We start from the raw sequence: 15,024 nt of genomic DNA on the forward strand, positions 1-15,024 counted from the left end.
GTTATTTAAATAATCTTCCTGGAATATATGTTTACTTCTTAAAATAAAATAGAAGAAACAATACACCCACTGACAGAGCTTGTATTTAAAACTGATTTGCATAATGACCAGCATTAACTGAATCTGAATGTAATTTGAGCAGAAGAGCGATTTTAAATACTTTTTAAAGTACTTATACGAGAAAAAGATATCAATGACATAGTAATTTTTATACATTACTTTTCTCACACACATCCAGAAGCTATGGGTTATATTATGTCTAAATTCTGAACATGACTCTAAGCTGAACTATCTCACAAGTAGCTCAAGAAAGAAATTCGATATGTCAATTATCTTCCAAGAAAACCATGCTGATATTACAGGCTCAACACGTGAATGTTGAGAAAAGAGAAATTATTAAGACTAATAGCTCTCTAAGGATAATAAATAATTAAGGCAATAAATTCTCGAAAGCACAACACAATCTGAGCAAATAACGTGACTGATGAATTCTTCACAAACATATCTCTTTATCTCAAGATCATCCATGAACATTAAATGTTTTATAATAAACAGCAAAATTAAGTATTAAATCAGAGCTCTCACTTCCTCCTTTTATGTTTTGATTTCCTATGTTTATTTCGTGACTTTTCATCACTATGTTTTTTCTTTGACTTCTTCTGGTTCTTGCCGGGTGATGTACATTTTTTTTGTTTCTTTCTTCTCTGCTGTTCATCGTCAGTACTCCTAGGGGTGTCCACATCCATTTTGCCATAGTCACTGTTCACCTTTTTTGTTCTGCTAGCTGATCTGCAGAAACAAAAATTTACATATAAATAGACAAACATTTTCAAGATGTAAAAAATGACAACTACTGTCTCAATATGAAAATTAATGGGACAAAAGCATTATAAAAACATCCAGAATTCAAACAAACCCTTGGACTCAGTGCCAAAACGCCCTATCCTCATTCCTTCACAACCTCAACACCTTCTCTTCTGTATCCTTCACCTGGTCCTCAACCCAACAAGCTACCATACTGCAAGTTGACCTCCACCTCTCTGATGGCTCCATCAACAACTCTGTCCTTATTAAACTAACTAATCACCAACAGTACTTGCATTTCAACAGCTGTTGCCCTTTCCACCCCACAAACAAATTCCTCTTATACAGCCTGGCCACCCATTAACAGCGACGAGAACCTCTTGTCCAGTATAGTGAAGGTCTTATGAGGTCTTCACAGACAGACTCCCAAACATAGTCTGCGAACAGATCTCTCATGCCATAAACTCACATACCATGCCTAAGCTTCAGCTATAAAGGAAAGTCTCCCTCATCAACAAGTATCACCTTGGACTGGAACAACAGAACCATATCCTTCATCAGGGATTCGATTCTCTCTCGTTATGCCCTGAAATGAGGGACATACTACCCAAGATCCTTCCCACCCCTCCTGAAGTAGTGTTCTGTCATCCACTCATTCTACACAACATGCTAATCCATTCCTAAGCCACTCCCCACTGCCAATCCCTTGCCAAAATTGTCATATCCCCATAGAAGCCCCAGGTGCCAAGGCCTGCCCAATCCACCACCTCACACTTCCCACTCCCATCCAGCCACAAGCTTATCCCAACTCATCAGAGGACAGGCCACCTTTGAAAGCAGCCATATCATGTACCAACATAGCTGCAATCATTGCACAGGTTTTTATATGAATTTGACAACCAACCAGTTTCCCACCAGAATCAATGCCAGCACCAAACTGTGGCCAAGAACAAATAAGACCACTGTTGGCACAACATGCTAGAATTCAGTGGCTACTTCACAGCACAAACCATCTGTATCCTTCCCTATTCCACCAGCTTTTCTGAACTGTGCAAATGTAAGTCATCCTTGTCTACATCTTCTCTCCCAGAACCATTCTAGCCGCAATCTCCATTCACTGATTGTCTCCATACCCTCCACCCAACAACTCACCCTTCCTCTGCCTCTGTCCTATCATCCTCTTCCAATTCACTCCCCCCACCCCCACATCACCCTTACCATGCACAGCTCCCCACCACCTCCATCACTCATGCATCACATGGCTAGCCTGGGCACCTCATACTCCTCCCTACCACATTCCCAGCCAGCAAACTCACTGGCCCCCTCCAAGCCAGTAGCTACTTACCCCCAACCCCTCTTCCTGCCTCCCACCTCTCTCTCCCTCTCTACCCACCCCACCCAACACAATCCCCGGCCCACCTGTTGAACTGCACTCCTAACACTGCATCCAGCTGACACTACACAAGGGTAGCTTGAGATAGGATTTACTCTGAAAGCTAGCAAGTTTTCTGTCTTTTTTTTGTGTGGTGTGCCTGTCGACGACTCAATGCTCCTGCTTATCAGTGAGTGGTCTCCTTTACACATAAAATATTTACATTTTTGTTGAAATAGAGACTCTCATGCAATAACCTAAGGCACAGTCCAAGTTTTAACTGCACAAGTAAAGAAAAGCGAAATTGATGTGACAACTTCCACAACACTACATAACATACAAAATTTGTATAATTTAGAAAAACAACTATGACAAATAGTTTTAGTTTAGTTTAGTGGTTTAGAGCACTAAACAGTGAGGTCATAAAGACCCTTACATGAATTAAAGGCAGATGATGATGGTGAAAACCTATGAAAAAATTAACAATTAATTTGAAAGCCAAGTTGTATATACATACAAGAATTGAAAATACAACCCTGAGATTGTGAGAACCATAAAAGACCATGCATAAAAATCAGACAAACTACAATAACTTGATAACATCATGGATAAAATATCAGTACCCATACTGTTGAAAAGGGCCAAGGTTACTGTGACTGGGTGACTACTTAGAAATAATGGCTGACCAAGCCACTCTACAACACATTAAAATATCGCACCCAAAATTTTGGGAAGAAGTCTTGACTTCACACAAAACCTTAAGACATGAACCACACTCACCTCATTATCATTTAAAATAGAAAGTCCTGTGGGAAGCCCAGGTCTGCCCTCAGGTCATCACATAAAACATTCAGCTAACAAATGTCGTACTGCCAGCTGTGTTTCACATCTGTAATGCAATGACAGCTCCTAGTGGTATAAGATAAAGTCACATGTCACTGCACAGTGTCACACTCTTATGCCTTGTAAGGGCTACTTCTTCAGCTTATTGTGGTCAGAAGCCATGAACACAATGAGTTTTCACCAAATGCAGCTTATTGTTTCTCACTTCCAGACACTGAGCCTCCCACTAACATGTATGTGGTAACAGCCTGCAGGGGGACAGAACAGCAAGGAAGAGGTGGAAGGGGGCAAGCCTCCTTGGCAGATACATTAGAGAGTTCATTTCTATGGATCCCTAGATGTGCCCTCAAAGCCAGCAGAAAATTTCTTTTCCTGTCTCTGCAAGGGAAGGAGAGCATCCTTCTTGCATCATCTGATCTGCTGGGTACATCTAACTAACAGCAAGAAGGGCATTACCAGAATCTGAGCAGATGAGGAATTTCTTGCTATGATGCAGTCTCATGTGCTTCATTGCCCACAGGATAGCAAACAATTCTGCACAATAAACTGAGAACTACTCTTGAAGTCCTATCCTAAGAACAATGTTGGGGAATGTAATGGAGCAACCACTAAAATCCCTCTGCTTACACCCATTTGTGTAAACAATTAACAAAAATTAGAAGGTAATTTAAAATCTCATTACATTTAATTGTGAAAATATTATATAGAGTACAATCCTTCCTGTATTCAGTCACTTCAAAAAGGAATCTGAGACTCTTTAGTCGTCAGTGGGATACCAAGTGGCATCAACTTGTAACAACTCCAGGCTCTCCCTTGCATGGATATCAAACGCTCTCACTGCTCACAGATGGTTATGGAACAAACATTCCTGTGGCAGGTGGGCAATGGAGATGGATGCTGGCAATTCTGCAACAGACAGAGCTCTGCATGCTTGGTGTACCACAAGGAGGAGACGTCGAGCAGGCAGTGGAGATTCACCAACCTTGTTATACGAGCTAGCAACTGACTCATACAATAAACCCCTGATGACAGTGTAATACCCTACTGGTGAACTGCATCCAAAATTTTGAGGTACAAAGGCCTTGTTGATCCATAAACCTGGCATCCATAGTCAAGCCGGGTTGGCACAAAGGCTTTATAAAGTTGGAGCAGAGATGCTCTGTTGTCTCCCCAAGACCTATGACTAGCAACAGTGTTAGGGAAAGGATAGATCACTACTCACCGTAAAGATGACCCTTTTGAGTTGTAGACAGGCATAACAATAGGAATGTTACATATTACAGCTTTCGGCCAAAGCCTACTTCAGCAAAGAAACACACTGTCACATTCACATAAGGAAGCACACCTCACGCACACATGACCACTACTGCAGGCAGCTCTGACTGGAATGTGACTGTGAGTGAATAGCGATGGAGGGGTAGGGAGACAAGTGCTGTCTGGTGGGGTGTGCAGGGTCTAGATGGTGGCCTGACATGACTGCCATGCACAGCATCAGCGGGTGAGGGAAATTGGGAGTGATGGGAAAGGAGAGACAGCCAAAGCAACATGTGAATACCATTATTATCAGTTACAGAAATAGACTTGTCACATTATCATAGACACAGGCGCATAAACAGACTAGAAGTACCTAGTGAAAGGTAAAAAAGAGAGAGAGAGAGAGAGAGAGAGAACTGTATTTTGAGCACTGAAGCCGACAGTATTTGGTATTTTTGTGAATTATTTATAATTACATAAAGGTTGTCCTAAAAGGCCACCATCAAACCTTGGATATTTTTTTTTCTTTGCTACACTTCTGAAATACAAGCTATGGTAACAGGAGTAAAGGAAAAGGACTGGTGAGATCTAGGAAAAGGTGTCAAGTTCAGAAAAGTTGCCCAGAGCTCTTGGTCAGGGGAGACTCACCACACAGAATTAGGAGGAAAGGCTGATAGTCAGGGGCTGAGCTGAACATGATTTGAAAACATGAGAGCTTAAAGGTGGAAGAGAGGGTAATATGCAAGACAGAGATTACTGCTAAACCATTGTGCAAAGTTAGAAAAAGCAAAAAGCTAGGTGCATTGTATTTGATAGATGTGGGAGGGAAATTCCTTTTTCACCCATAGTTTGTTGTGTGAATCAGAATGAGCCATTCTGCATTCTAGATCCCAAAATCTTGATGGCGTAATACTGATCAGAGGTCTGTTTCCAGAATACAAATCTCAAGAGTCAGCTTGCTGGTAGCTAGTTTGGTCAGCCTATCACCAAGTTCAGTCCCCAGGATCCTAATGTGGCCTGGGATCCAGACAAAGTCCACTGAGTATCCACAATGGTCAAGGGCATACAGGGAATCCTGTATAGCCATGACCAAGGGATGGTGAGGGCAACACTGGTCAAGAGCTTGCAAACTGCTCAATGAGTCACTGCAGATGAGAAAGGACTCATAGGTGCAGGAATGGATATGCTCAAGAGCACACGAGACGGCTACCAACTTCGCAGTGAAAATACTACAGCCATCTAGCATGAAGCACAGTTCAGTATGCCCTGCATGAATATAAGCAAAGCCTACATGACCAGCAACCATCAAGTCATTAGTATAGACTACTTCTGATCCCCAGAATGTGCAAAGGTGGGAGCAAAATTGGTGGAGGAAGACCTCGGGATGAACCCAGTCTTTCGGGCTTTGTGATAGGTCAAGACGAAGCAGTGGCTGAGGGATGCACCACTGAGGTGTACATGAGTGGGCCTCGAAGGGTGAGGCTGTAGCCAAAGGGGGAGGGGCGGGGGAAAATCCATGGGGTCTGGAGCCCCCCCACCCCCCATCACCTAAATGAAATTACACATGACATAGTTGCTGCATAGTGAAATTGACAGATATTTTGATCTTCAGTCATAAGATGAAACATGGATGCACAATTAGTTAGTTAGTTAGTTAAGTTAGTTGTGTTCCACTGATCAGTTTCACAGAAACCGTTGTGATGTGGAACACGTCAAGTGCAAACAAGATGCACACATGAATCAAGTTTTTTTTTTTTTTTTGGGGGGGGGGGGGGGTGGGGAAGAAGCTTAAAATATTTATTACTTACCCCGTTCCCTTAAATGGCACAAAATGCATATATTATAGCTATATATTTATTTATTCCTATTCAAGAATTCATCTATGGTACAGCAGAAGGAGTTGTCAAGGAGATGTGATTTCAATTTATTTTCAACACTATTACTGATGGCTGTCAGATATTTTTCTTTATCTGGTAATTTATCGAAAAGTTTTACAGGAACATATTTTACCCCTTTCTGTGCCAGATACAGGTTAAGTAGAGGATAGTGTAAGCCTTTCTTTCTTCTGGTATTATAATCATGAATGTCAGTGAACTGCTGAGAACAAATTTCATTACTGAGTAAATGTACTGTGAGGCTGTTGTAAGAATTCCTAACCTATTAAACAGATGCCTACAAGATGTGCAACTATGAGCCCCACACATGTTTCTAACAATTTCTTTTGAGCAGTGAATACTTTTTTGCCAAAGTGTTGAGTTATTCCGAAATATTATTTTGTATGGCAAAGTAGGTTAGCTTGCTAATTTCTGTATTCTCAAAATTAGCAATTATTCTGATTGCAAAAGTTGCTGGACCTAGTTGCTTTAGGAGATCCAAAACATGAATTTTCCAATTCAGATTCTCATCTATATGTACACCCAAAAACTTAATACGCTCTATCCTGGCTACTATCTTTTGTTGATGTGTTATTTTTCTTGAGGGAACTGTACACCTTGCAGTAGAAAATTGGATGTACTGTATTGTTTCAAAGTTCAGAGCAAGCCCATTTGCAGAAAACCAATCAATAGCTTTTCCAAAGACTTTATTCAGATAATTTTCTATTGGAGCTTCTTTTACAAGATTAATAATGATGCTTGTGTCAGCAACAAACATTGTCAGTTTAGCTTCTTGTTTCAAACAAGAAGGGAGGTCATTCACATATATCAAGAACAGAAGGGAGCCCATGATCAAACCCTGTCAAACACCTAATGTAATTTCACCCCAGTTAGACAAAGTGGGAAACTTCCTAAACCCATTAGCGCCGTGCATTGCCATATGGCAACAACTGTAACACTTTTTTAAAATCGTTGATTCCACGGCATCAATGAAACGAGAGTGTTGGCAGCACTGGATTCTGTTCCACAAGACTGTAAAGATCACTACAATGCAACAGTTTTAACAATACATTTAAAGTCTGCAGCGTAAGCAGTGTTGGAAGTCGTCGTTTGCTGAATGGTGAAGAAAAATGGAGTATAAGTTCGAGTAAGTATGTTTTACACAGTAACTTACGATATATAATTTGGTTTTTTAGTATAGTTGTGCTTTAAATACTCAAATATATATTATTTGGAGGTTACTGCTTGCTGTGAAATAAATTACGTTCATTTAGGCCATTTGAACGTTGCTGTTGCCATATGGCAACGCTAGGCGCTTGTACTCAGTAAAAGGACGAATTTTCTCTTCTTTGTTTTAGAAGAGATTTCTCGCTTGCTGAGGAGCTGGAGATTCTTTGTTGTTTGTTGTTGTCTTCAGTCCTGAGACTGGTTTGATGCAGCTCTCCATGCTACTCTATTCTGTGCAAGCTGTTTCATCTCCCAGTACCTACTGCAACCTACATCCTTCTGAATCTGCTTAGTGTACTCATCTCTCGGTCTCCCTCTACGATTTTTACCCTCCACGCTGCCCTCCAATGCTAAATTTGTGATCCCTTGATGCCTCAAAACATGTCCTACCAACCGATCCCTTCTTCTAGTCAAGTTGTGCCACAAACTTCTCTTCTCCCCAATCCTATTCAATACCTCCTCATTAGTTACGTGATCTATCCACCTTATCTTCAGTATTCTTCTGTAGCACCACATTTCGAAAGCTTCTATTCTCTTCTTGTCCAAACTAGTTATCGTCCATGTTTCACTTCCATACATGGCTACACTCCAAACAAATACTTTCAGAAACGACTTCCTGATACATAAATCTATATTCGATGTTAACAAATTTCTCTTCTTCAGAAACGCTTTCCTTGCCATTGCCAGTCTACATTTTATATCCTCTCTACTTCGACCATCATCAGTTATTTTACTTCCTAAATAGCAAAACTCCTTTACTACTTTAAGTGTCTCATTTCCTAATCTAATTCCCTCAGCATCACCCGACTTAATTCGACTACATTCCATTATCCTCGTTTTGCTTTTGTTAATGTTCATCTTATATCCTCCTTTCAAGACACTGTCCATTCCGTTCAACTGCTCTTCCAAGTCCTTTGCTGTCTCTGACAGAATTACAATGTCATCGGCGAACCTCAAAGTTTTTACTTCGTCTCCATGAATTTTAATACCTACTCCAAATTTTTCTTTTGTTTCCTTTACTGCTTGCTCAATATACAGATTGAACAACATCGGGGAGAGGCTACAACCCTGTAGGTTGTAGGAGATTCTTTATAATGACAATATTGAAGGGTATGTGTTTGTTGAGCCCCAAAATTATTTTCCAAGAAAGATTGGGGATATTTTGAGACAGCAATAGAGAAGAATGATGGATTATTGTATGTGCGGTGACTGGACAATTCAGTTGTCACAATGATCTCTTCTTCATGTGGTGTACAAGAAGTTGGCCAAGTCAAGAGATTCTTACAGCTACAAAAGCGAAATATAATGATTCCCAGACCAAACTAGTAGCCAAATATAATACATATATGGGAGGTACTGGTCAGATGGATCAGAATCTAGCATGCTATCGCATTGCAATAAGAAGCAAGAAACGGTACTGGTGTCTCTTTACATGGATGTTAGATGTCACCATACAAAACAGTTGGATTTTGTATAATAAAGCAAGAAACCAAACTATTTCTCAGCTTGATTTCAAGAGAGAAGTAGCAACAGTGTACTTGCAAAGACACCAAGCTTTACAAAAAGGAGCCGGGAGACCATTTGCATCAAGGGCATGTTCCAACAGCCGCATATCAGATTCAATTAGGTTTGATAAGACTGACCACCTCGTCCAGCACACAGAAGGAAAGAAGAAGAAAAGGTGTGCACACAAGGACTGTAAATCTATTGTGAGAACAATGTGTTCAAAGTGTAATGTGGGATTGTGTATTGACTGTTTTATTCCATTTCATGTAAAATAATGCTGAGTTCAAGGTTTGATTTTTTATTATTAATTGTACTGTGTTACAAAGTATCAGTTGTATGATGAAGACTGAATAACCAATTTGCACAAACCTTGTATATGTAATAAGAAATTTCAATAACCTACTTATTTTAGTTGAAGTTGTAATCCATATAAATTTAGGTAATGAAAGTGCCTTGCGTTGCCATATTGCAACATCAAATATCTCACTAATGGCAGTAATGGCTTTCATCGAAACAACTCTGTTGTGTAATTTATGCCTTTTACAGACCTTTTTAAAAAAAAAAAATCACGAAAAAAATTAATTCTGGCACTAATGGGTAAAATCACTTAAACCATATCAAGAAACTTTTTGCTTCCTGTTCTGTAGATATGACTTAAACCACTCACATGCTGTTCCATTTATACCATAGAATTGCAATTTCTGTAACATAACGTCAATGTTCACACAATCAAATACTTTGGATAAGTCACAGAAAATTCCTGTTAGTGACACTTTACTATTTATTAATGTTGGCAGTGAAATTGTATATCGTTGTCTCAGTGGAACAGCATTTTTGAAATCCTAACTGTGATTTACTTTCAGTCTGGAACCACGTGACCGCTATGGTCGCAGGTTCGAATACTACCTTGGGCATGGATGTGTGTGATGTCCTTAGGTTAGTTAGGTTTAAGTAGTTCTAAGTTCTAGGGGGACTGGTGACCTCAGATGTTAAGTCCCATAGTGCTCAGAGCCATTTGAACCACTTTTTTGTGATTTACTAAGTATCCCATTATCATTGAGGTGGCTAACCATTCGAGTACATTACTTTCTTGTGATTTTTTAAAATGCTGTAAGCAAGGGTACTTGCCAGTAATTATTGACATCTGTTGTGTTCCATTTTTTGTAGAGAGGCTTGACAATGGCAAATTTTAATCTATCTGGGAAAATACCTTGAATTAGTGAGGCATTACAGATGTGACTCAACACCAGCTGTAACTGCTCCATATTGTTTTAATATCTTGTTGGGTATGTCATCAACTCCAACAGAACATTTATTTTTCAAAGATTTAATGATTATCCTTATTTCACAAGAGGTTGTTAGATGAAAATTAATCTGACTAGGACTTGTCAAAACTGAGTCTTCCATGTATTGCTTGGCCTTAAACCTTCTCACCAATTTTTTCACCTACACTTAAGAAATGGCTGTTAAATACAATAGCTACTTGTGTGTACTGTTGGTTAAGATGGTCTCATTCTCTTTGATAGTAATACTACCTACCCCAGCGGTTCTCTCTTCTAACAACATTCCATACTGATTTGATTTTACTGCCAGAGTTGTTAATTTCACCTCTAATATATAATTTTTTGATTTTCTGACGTTTCTCAGTATGTTACAATAATTTTTATAGTGTAAAATTACTTCTGAGTCTGCACTAATTCTTGCTGTCTCATACCATTTTCTTTTACTTTATGAAGACACCTTAATACCTAAAGCAATCCAAGGTTTCTTTGAAAACTGTTTGGTGTTACACTTAGTAATTGTTTGGGGCAACAGTGTTCGAAAAGGGATAAAAATTTATCACGAAATATGTTGCATTTACCATGCTCTATAGATCCTGTGTTGACCAGCCTTACACTTTTACTTAATGGTTTCTGAACTATACATCCTGCTAGGTTTTGTAAGTTAATCAGTTGTGCATCATGGTCTGATAATCCATGTATTACAGGGAAAGCATGTGTTAGTTTTACATCCTCTTGCTGTACAAATACATTATCTGTTAGAGTGCTACTGTCTTGAGCTATATGTGTAGGGCAACTGATCACTGATTCTAAGTTATATGTCATTAATAACACTTCTATTTCATTTTTCTTATCAGAATTGTATCAGAATTGCTTAGAAAGTTCATACTGAAAGCACCACAGATTAATACAAGGGGGGTTTGAAAAGTTCTCAGAATCACCATGAGAAGTCAGCACTAGGACAACGAGTTGTTTATCTGATATTCATTGGACTGTTTCTTGTAAACAGGTGCCAAATCAGTGCTCTAGGAAGACAGCTGTGGCGGTGGTGTGGCTCTGTTGTTGTTCCCATGTAGTGCTTTGCAAGGGGGGGGGGGGGGGGGGGGGGGAGGGAGACCACAAGATTCGAGCAGTTATTAAGAACTTCGTAAAGAAAGGTATGAAAGCAAAGGGCATTCATGCTGATTTCCAGAATATACGGGAAGGGGGGCTTTGCTCCTTCATATTCAACTGTTGCCTTATGGACAAATGAATTTAAATTTGGTCAGCAAAGCTTAGACGATGATCCGTGCAGTGGTTGGCCAAGATGTGTCACTACTCCAGAAATCATTGCAAAAAGTGCACAAAATGGTTATGGAGAATCACCGACTGAAAGTGTGTGAAACTGCTCAAGCTTGCCAGATGTCATCTGAAAGGGTATATCACATTTTAACTGAATAATTAGAAATTAAAAAAATATCTGCAAGATGGGTGCCACGACTCTTGACGCTGGATCGAAAATGCACAAGAATGGACATATTGGAGCAACATTTGGCCCATTTTAGGAGAAATGAGCAATAATTTTTTGCACCAGTTTGTGACCACAGATGAAACTTGGGTACACTACTATACCCCAGAGACAAAACAACAGTCAAAGCAGTGGAAACATGCTAATCCTCCGCCACCAAAGAAAGCAAAGACAATTTCGTCAGCAGGAAAGGTCACGGCATCAGTGTTCTGGGATGTGAGGGGGGTTCTGTTTGTAGATCATCTCCCCACTGGGCAAACAATTACTGGAGTATACAACGCTAACCTCCTGGATTAATTGCAACAAAATATACGTGAAAAAAGGCAGGTTTAGCAAGGAAGAAAGTCATCTTCCATCGAGACAATACGCGCCCACACACGTTCCATCGCCATGGCAAAATTACATGAACTCAGGTATGTATTGTTGCCACACCCACCTTATTCACCTGATATGGCTCCGTCAGACTTCCACCTCTTCACAAAATTGAAATTTTTTCTTGGTGGATGAAGATTCACTTCAAACAAAGAATTGATAGCCTGAATTGACAACTATTTTGTAGGCCTGGAGGAAACTCATTTTCAAGATGGGATCAAGGCACTGGAACATTGTTGAACCAAGTGCATTAATCTAAAAGGAGATTACATTGAAAAATAAAAAAAAAAGTTTCAGTGATGTAATTACTTTTTTTCTATTTCATTCTGGAAACTTTTTGAACCACCCTCTTAACTACTTCTTTTTGTCTGACAGACAGCATAAATAGAGAGTCAAACTCTACATCTACATACTCCGCAATCCACCATACGGTGCGTGGTGGAGGGTACCTCGTACCACAACTAGCATCTTCTCTCCCTGTTCCACTCCCAAACAGAACGAAGGAAAAACGACTGCCTATATGCCTCTGTACGAGCCCTAATCTCTCCTATCTTATCTTTGTGGTCTTTCCGCGAAATATAAATTGGCTGCAGTAAAATTGGTCTGCAGTCGGCCTCAAATGCTAGTTCTCTAAATTTCCTCAGTAGCAATTCACAAAAAGAGTGCCTCCTTTCCTCCAGAGACTCCCACCAGAGTTCCTGAAGCATTTCCGTAACACTTGCATGATGGTCAAACCTATCAGTAACAAATCTAGCAGCCCGCCTCTGAATTGCTTTTATTTCCTCCCTCAATCTGACCTGATAGGGAACCCAAACGTTCGAGCAGTACTCAAGAATAGGTCGTATTAGTGTTTGATAAGCAGTCTCCTTTACAGATGAACCACATATTCCCAAAATTCTACCAATGAACCGAAGACGACTATCCGCCTTCCCCACAACTGCCATTACATGCTTGTCCCACTTCATATCGCTCTGAAATGTTACGCCCAAATATTTAATTGATGTGACTGTGTCAAGCGCTACACTACTAATGGAGTATTCAAACACTACGGGATTAGTTTTCCTATTCATCTGCATTAATTTACATTTATCTATATTTAGAGTTAGCTGTCATTCTTTACACCAATCACAAATCCAGTCCAAGTCATCTTATATCCTCCTACAGTCACTCAACGACGACACCATCCCGTACACCACAGCATCATCAGCAAACAGCTGCACATGGCTATCCACACTATCCAAAAGATCATTTATTTAGATAGAAGACAACAGCGGACCTACCACACTTCCCTGGGGCACTCCAGATGATACCCTCACCTCCGATGAACACTCACCATCGAGGACGACATACTGGGTTCTATTACTTAAGAAGTCAGCGAGCCACCCACATATTTGAGAACCAATCCCATATGCTCATACCTTAGTTAGCAGTCTGCAGTGCGGCACCGAGTCAAACGCTTTCTGGAAGTCAAGGAATATGGCATCCGTCTGATACCCTTCATCCATGGTTCGAAAACTCTTTAATCTCCTAATGGGGACCTGTTCACTGTTGCTAATATCAACACTACGTTATCTGGCTGTAGTTCACATGCTCAAGCTTCAAAGTGCTGATCAACACAAAAAAAAAATTGCTTACTTCTACAATTTTGTACTTATATCCGTGTTTTGTGTAAATGGCAGATCCTCCTTTATCCATGGCAGATTCACAAGTGTAAGATGCTAAATTATACCCATTTATACTGACAATTTCCATCCCCACAGTTACATGGTGAACAAAGTATATCAGTATCATTCTTATTTTTGAGATTTTCTAAACACGCTAACAGCTCATCTACTTTATTTTTTATTTCCCTGATATTTTGATGAAGTAAACTGATACTACTCTTTATCCCGATTTTCTGTATGTGAAGCTTCTATTTTTCTTGATTGTTGTCTGGACTTTGGCTTTAACCTAAAAAATCTATCTGCCCACTGATAGTTTGCACAGCCGAGAATAGATTTAAACTATCTGTACATCCATAGTACTATCAGCTATAGTACATCCCTGTTCTACCCAAGACCAGTTGTTGGAATTGTTAGAGTTTAGTTGTTATTTTTTTAATGAGTCCATTTCTGACTTGTAGTTGAATTTAATGCAGGTGTTACTGTTTACTGTTTTTGTGTTGTGTGCTTTTGTGGTAATTTCTAAATATGGCTAAGTCTGTATCAAGTAAGAAGAGGCAAACCAATTTTGACTAATCCACTAGCATTACGGTAAGTTAAAAATATGTACGCACTACTGTAATAACCTAATTACCTATCTACAGCAGTTTAATGTTAGCACTGCATGCATTATTTGGAAGCTGGTAGAACTCTGAGGTTGCAATATTTCAGTGTTACACACAGCAGTGGAGTGGTAAATATAATTACAAATAACATTAAATTAAAATCAGTGCATAAAAACACACTTGGATTTGCATGTGTCATCCGAAAATCATGACAATCAACAGAAATATCACCCAATCGGTGATGGTTGCATTTCATTAAAAAATCTTTTCAATATACTGTTATTAGTACCCCAAATCACAAAATATTGCTCAATCTTGTCAACTGGGGAGCACTAACTCATGAAAAACAGTTCTGATACTGAACGACGGGGAGGTATTTGTGGAGAGCCGAAAGGGGTACGAAGTGACAGCGCGAGCTATAGTTATTTTGTTTATAAATGACTTTTCAGTGACTGAATTTGTCCAAACCGACAGCACCCTGCATCCCTTCTCTTCCTTTTGTCTAAAATCCATTCATGCTCTTCTAATATTAGAACACCCGAGGCCAGCAATTCCAAGCACAATTAAATCTTAAAATATGCAAGCATTTATGCACTTTCAAATGACAAAACACGCACAATAAAATGAGCAATCCATCCACTGGTAAACTTGAAAATGATTTCTGTGGTTTCTCATTTTCAACATAGGCACATCTCGGGGTTGGTTCCTTACTATAGGTC

General features: G+C 39.7%; 1 protein-coding gene across 1 annotated transcript in view; it reads right to left on the bottom strand.

Moving 5' to 3' along the window:
• LOC126267636 (cactin) overlaps positions 1 to 15,024 on the bottom strand; it is a 147,381-nt gene that overhangs the window by 112,547 nt on the left and 19,810 nt on the right. Inside the window, exon 2 of the mRNA XM_049972938.1 lies at positions 586 to 789. Coding sequence (XP_049828895.1) covers positions 586 to 789 — 204 coding nt within the window. The remainder of the gene's footprint in view (positions 1 to 585; positions 790 to 15,024) is intronic.

This window comes from Schistocerca gregaria, chromosome 4 (assembly GCF_023897955.1).
Source record: "Schistocerca gregaria isolate iqSchGreg1 chromosome 4, iqSchGreg1.2, whole genome shotgun sequence".
Taxonomy (NCBI): domain Eukaryota; kingdom Metazoa; phylum Arthropoda; class Insecta; order Orthoptera; family Acrididae; genus Schistocerca; species Schistocerca gregaria.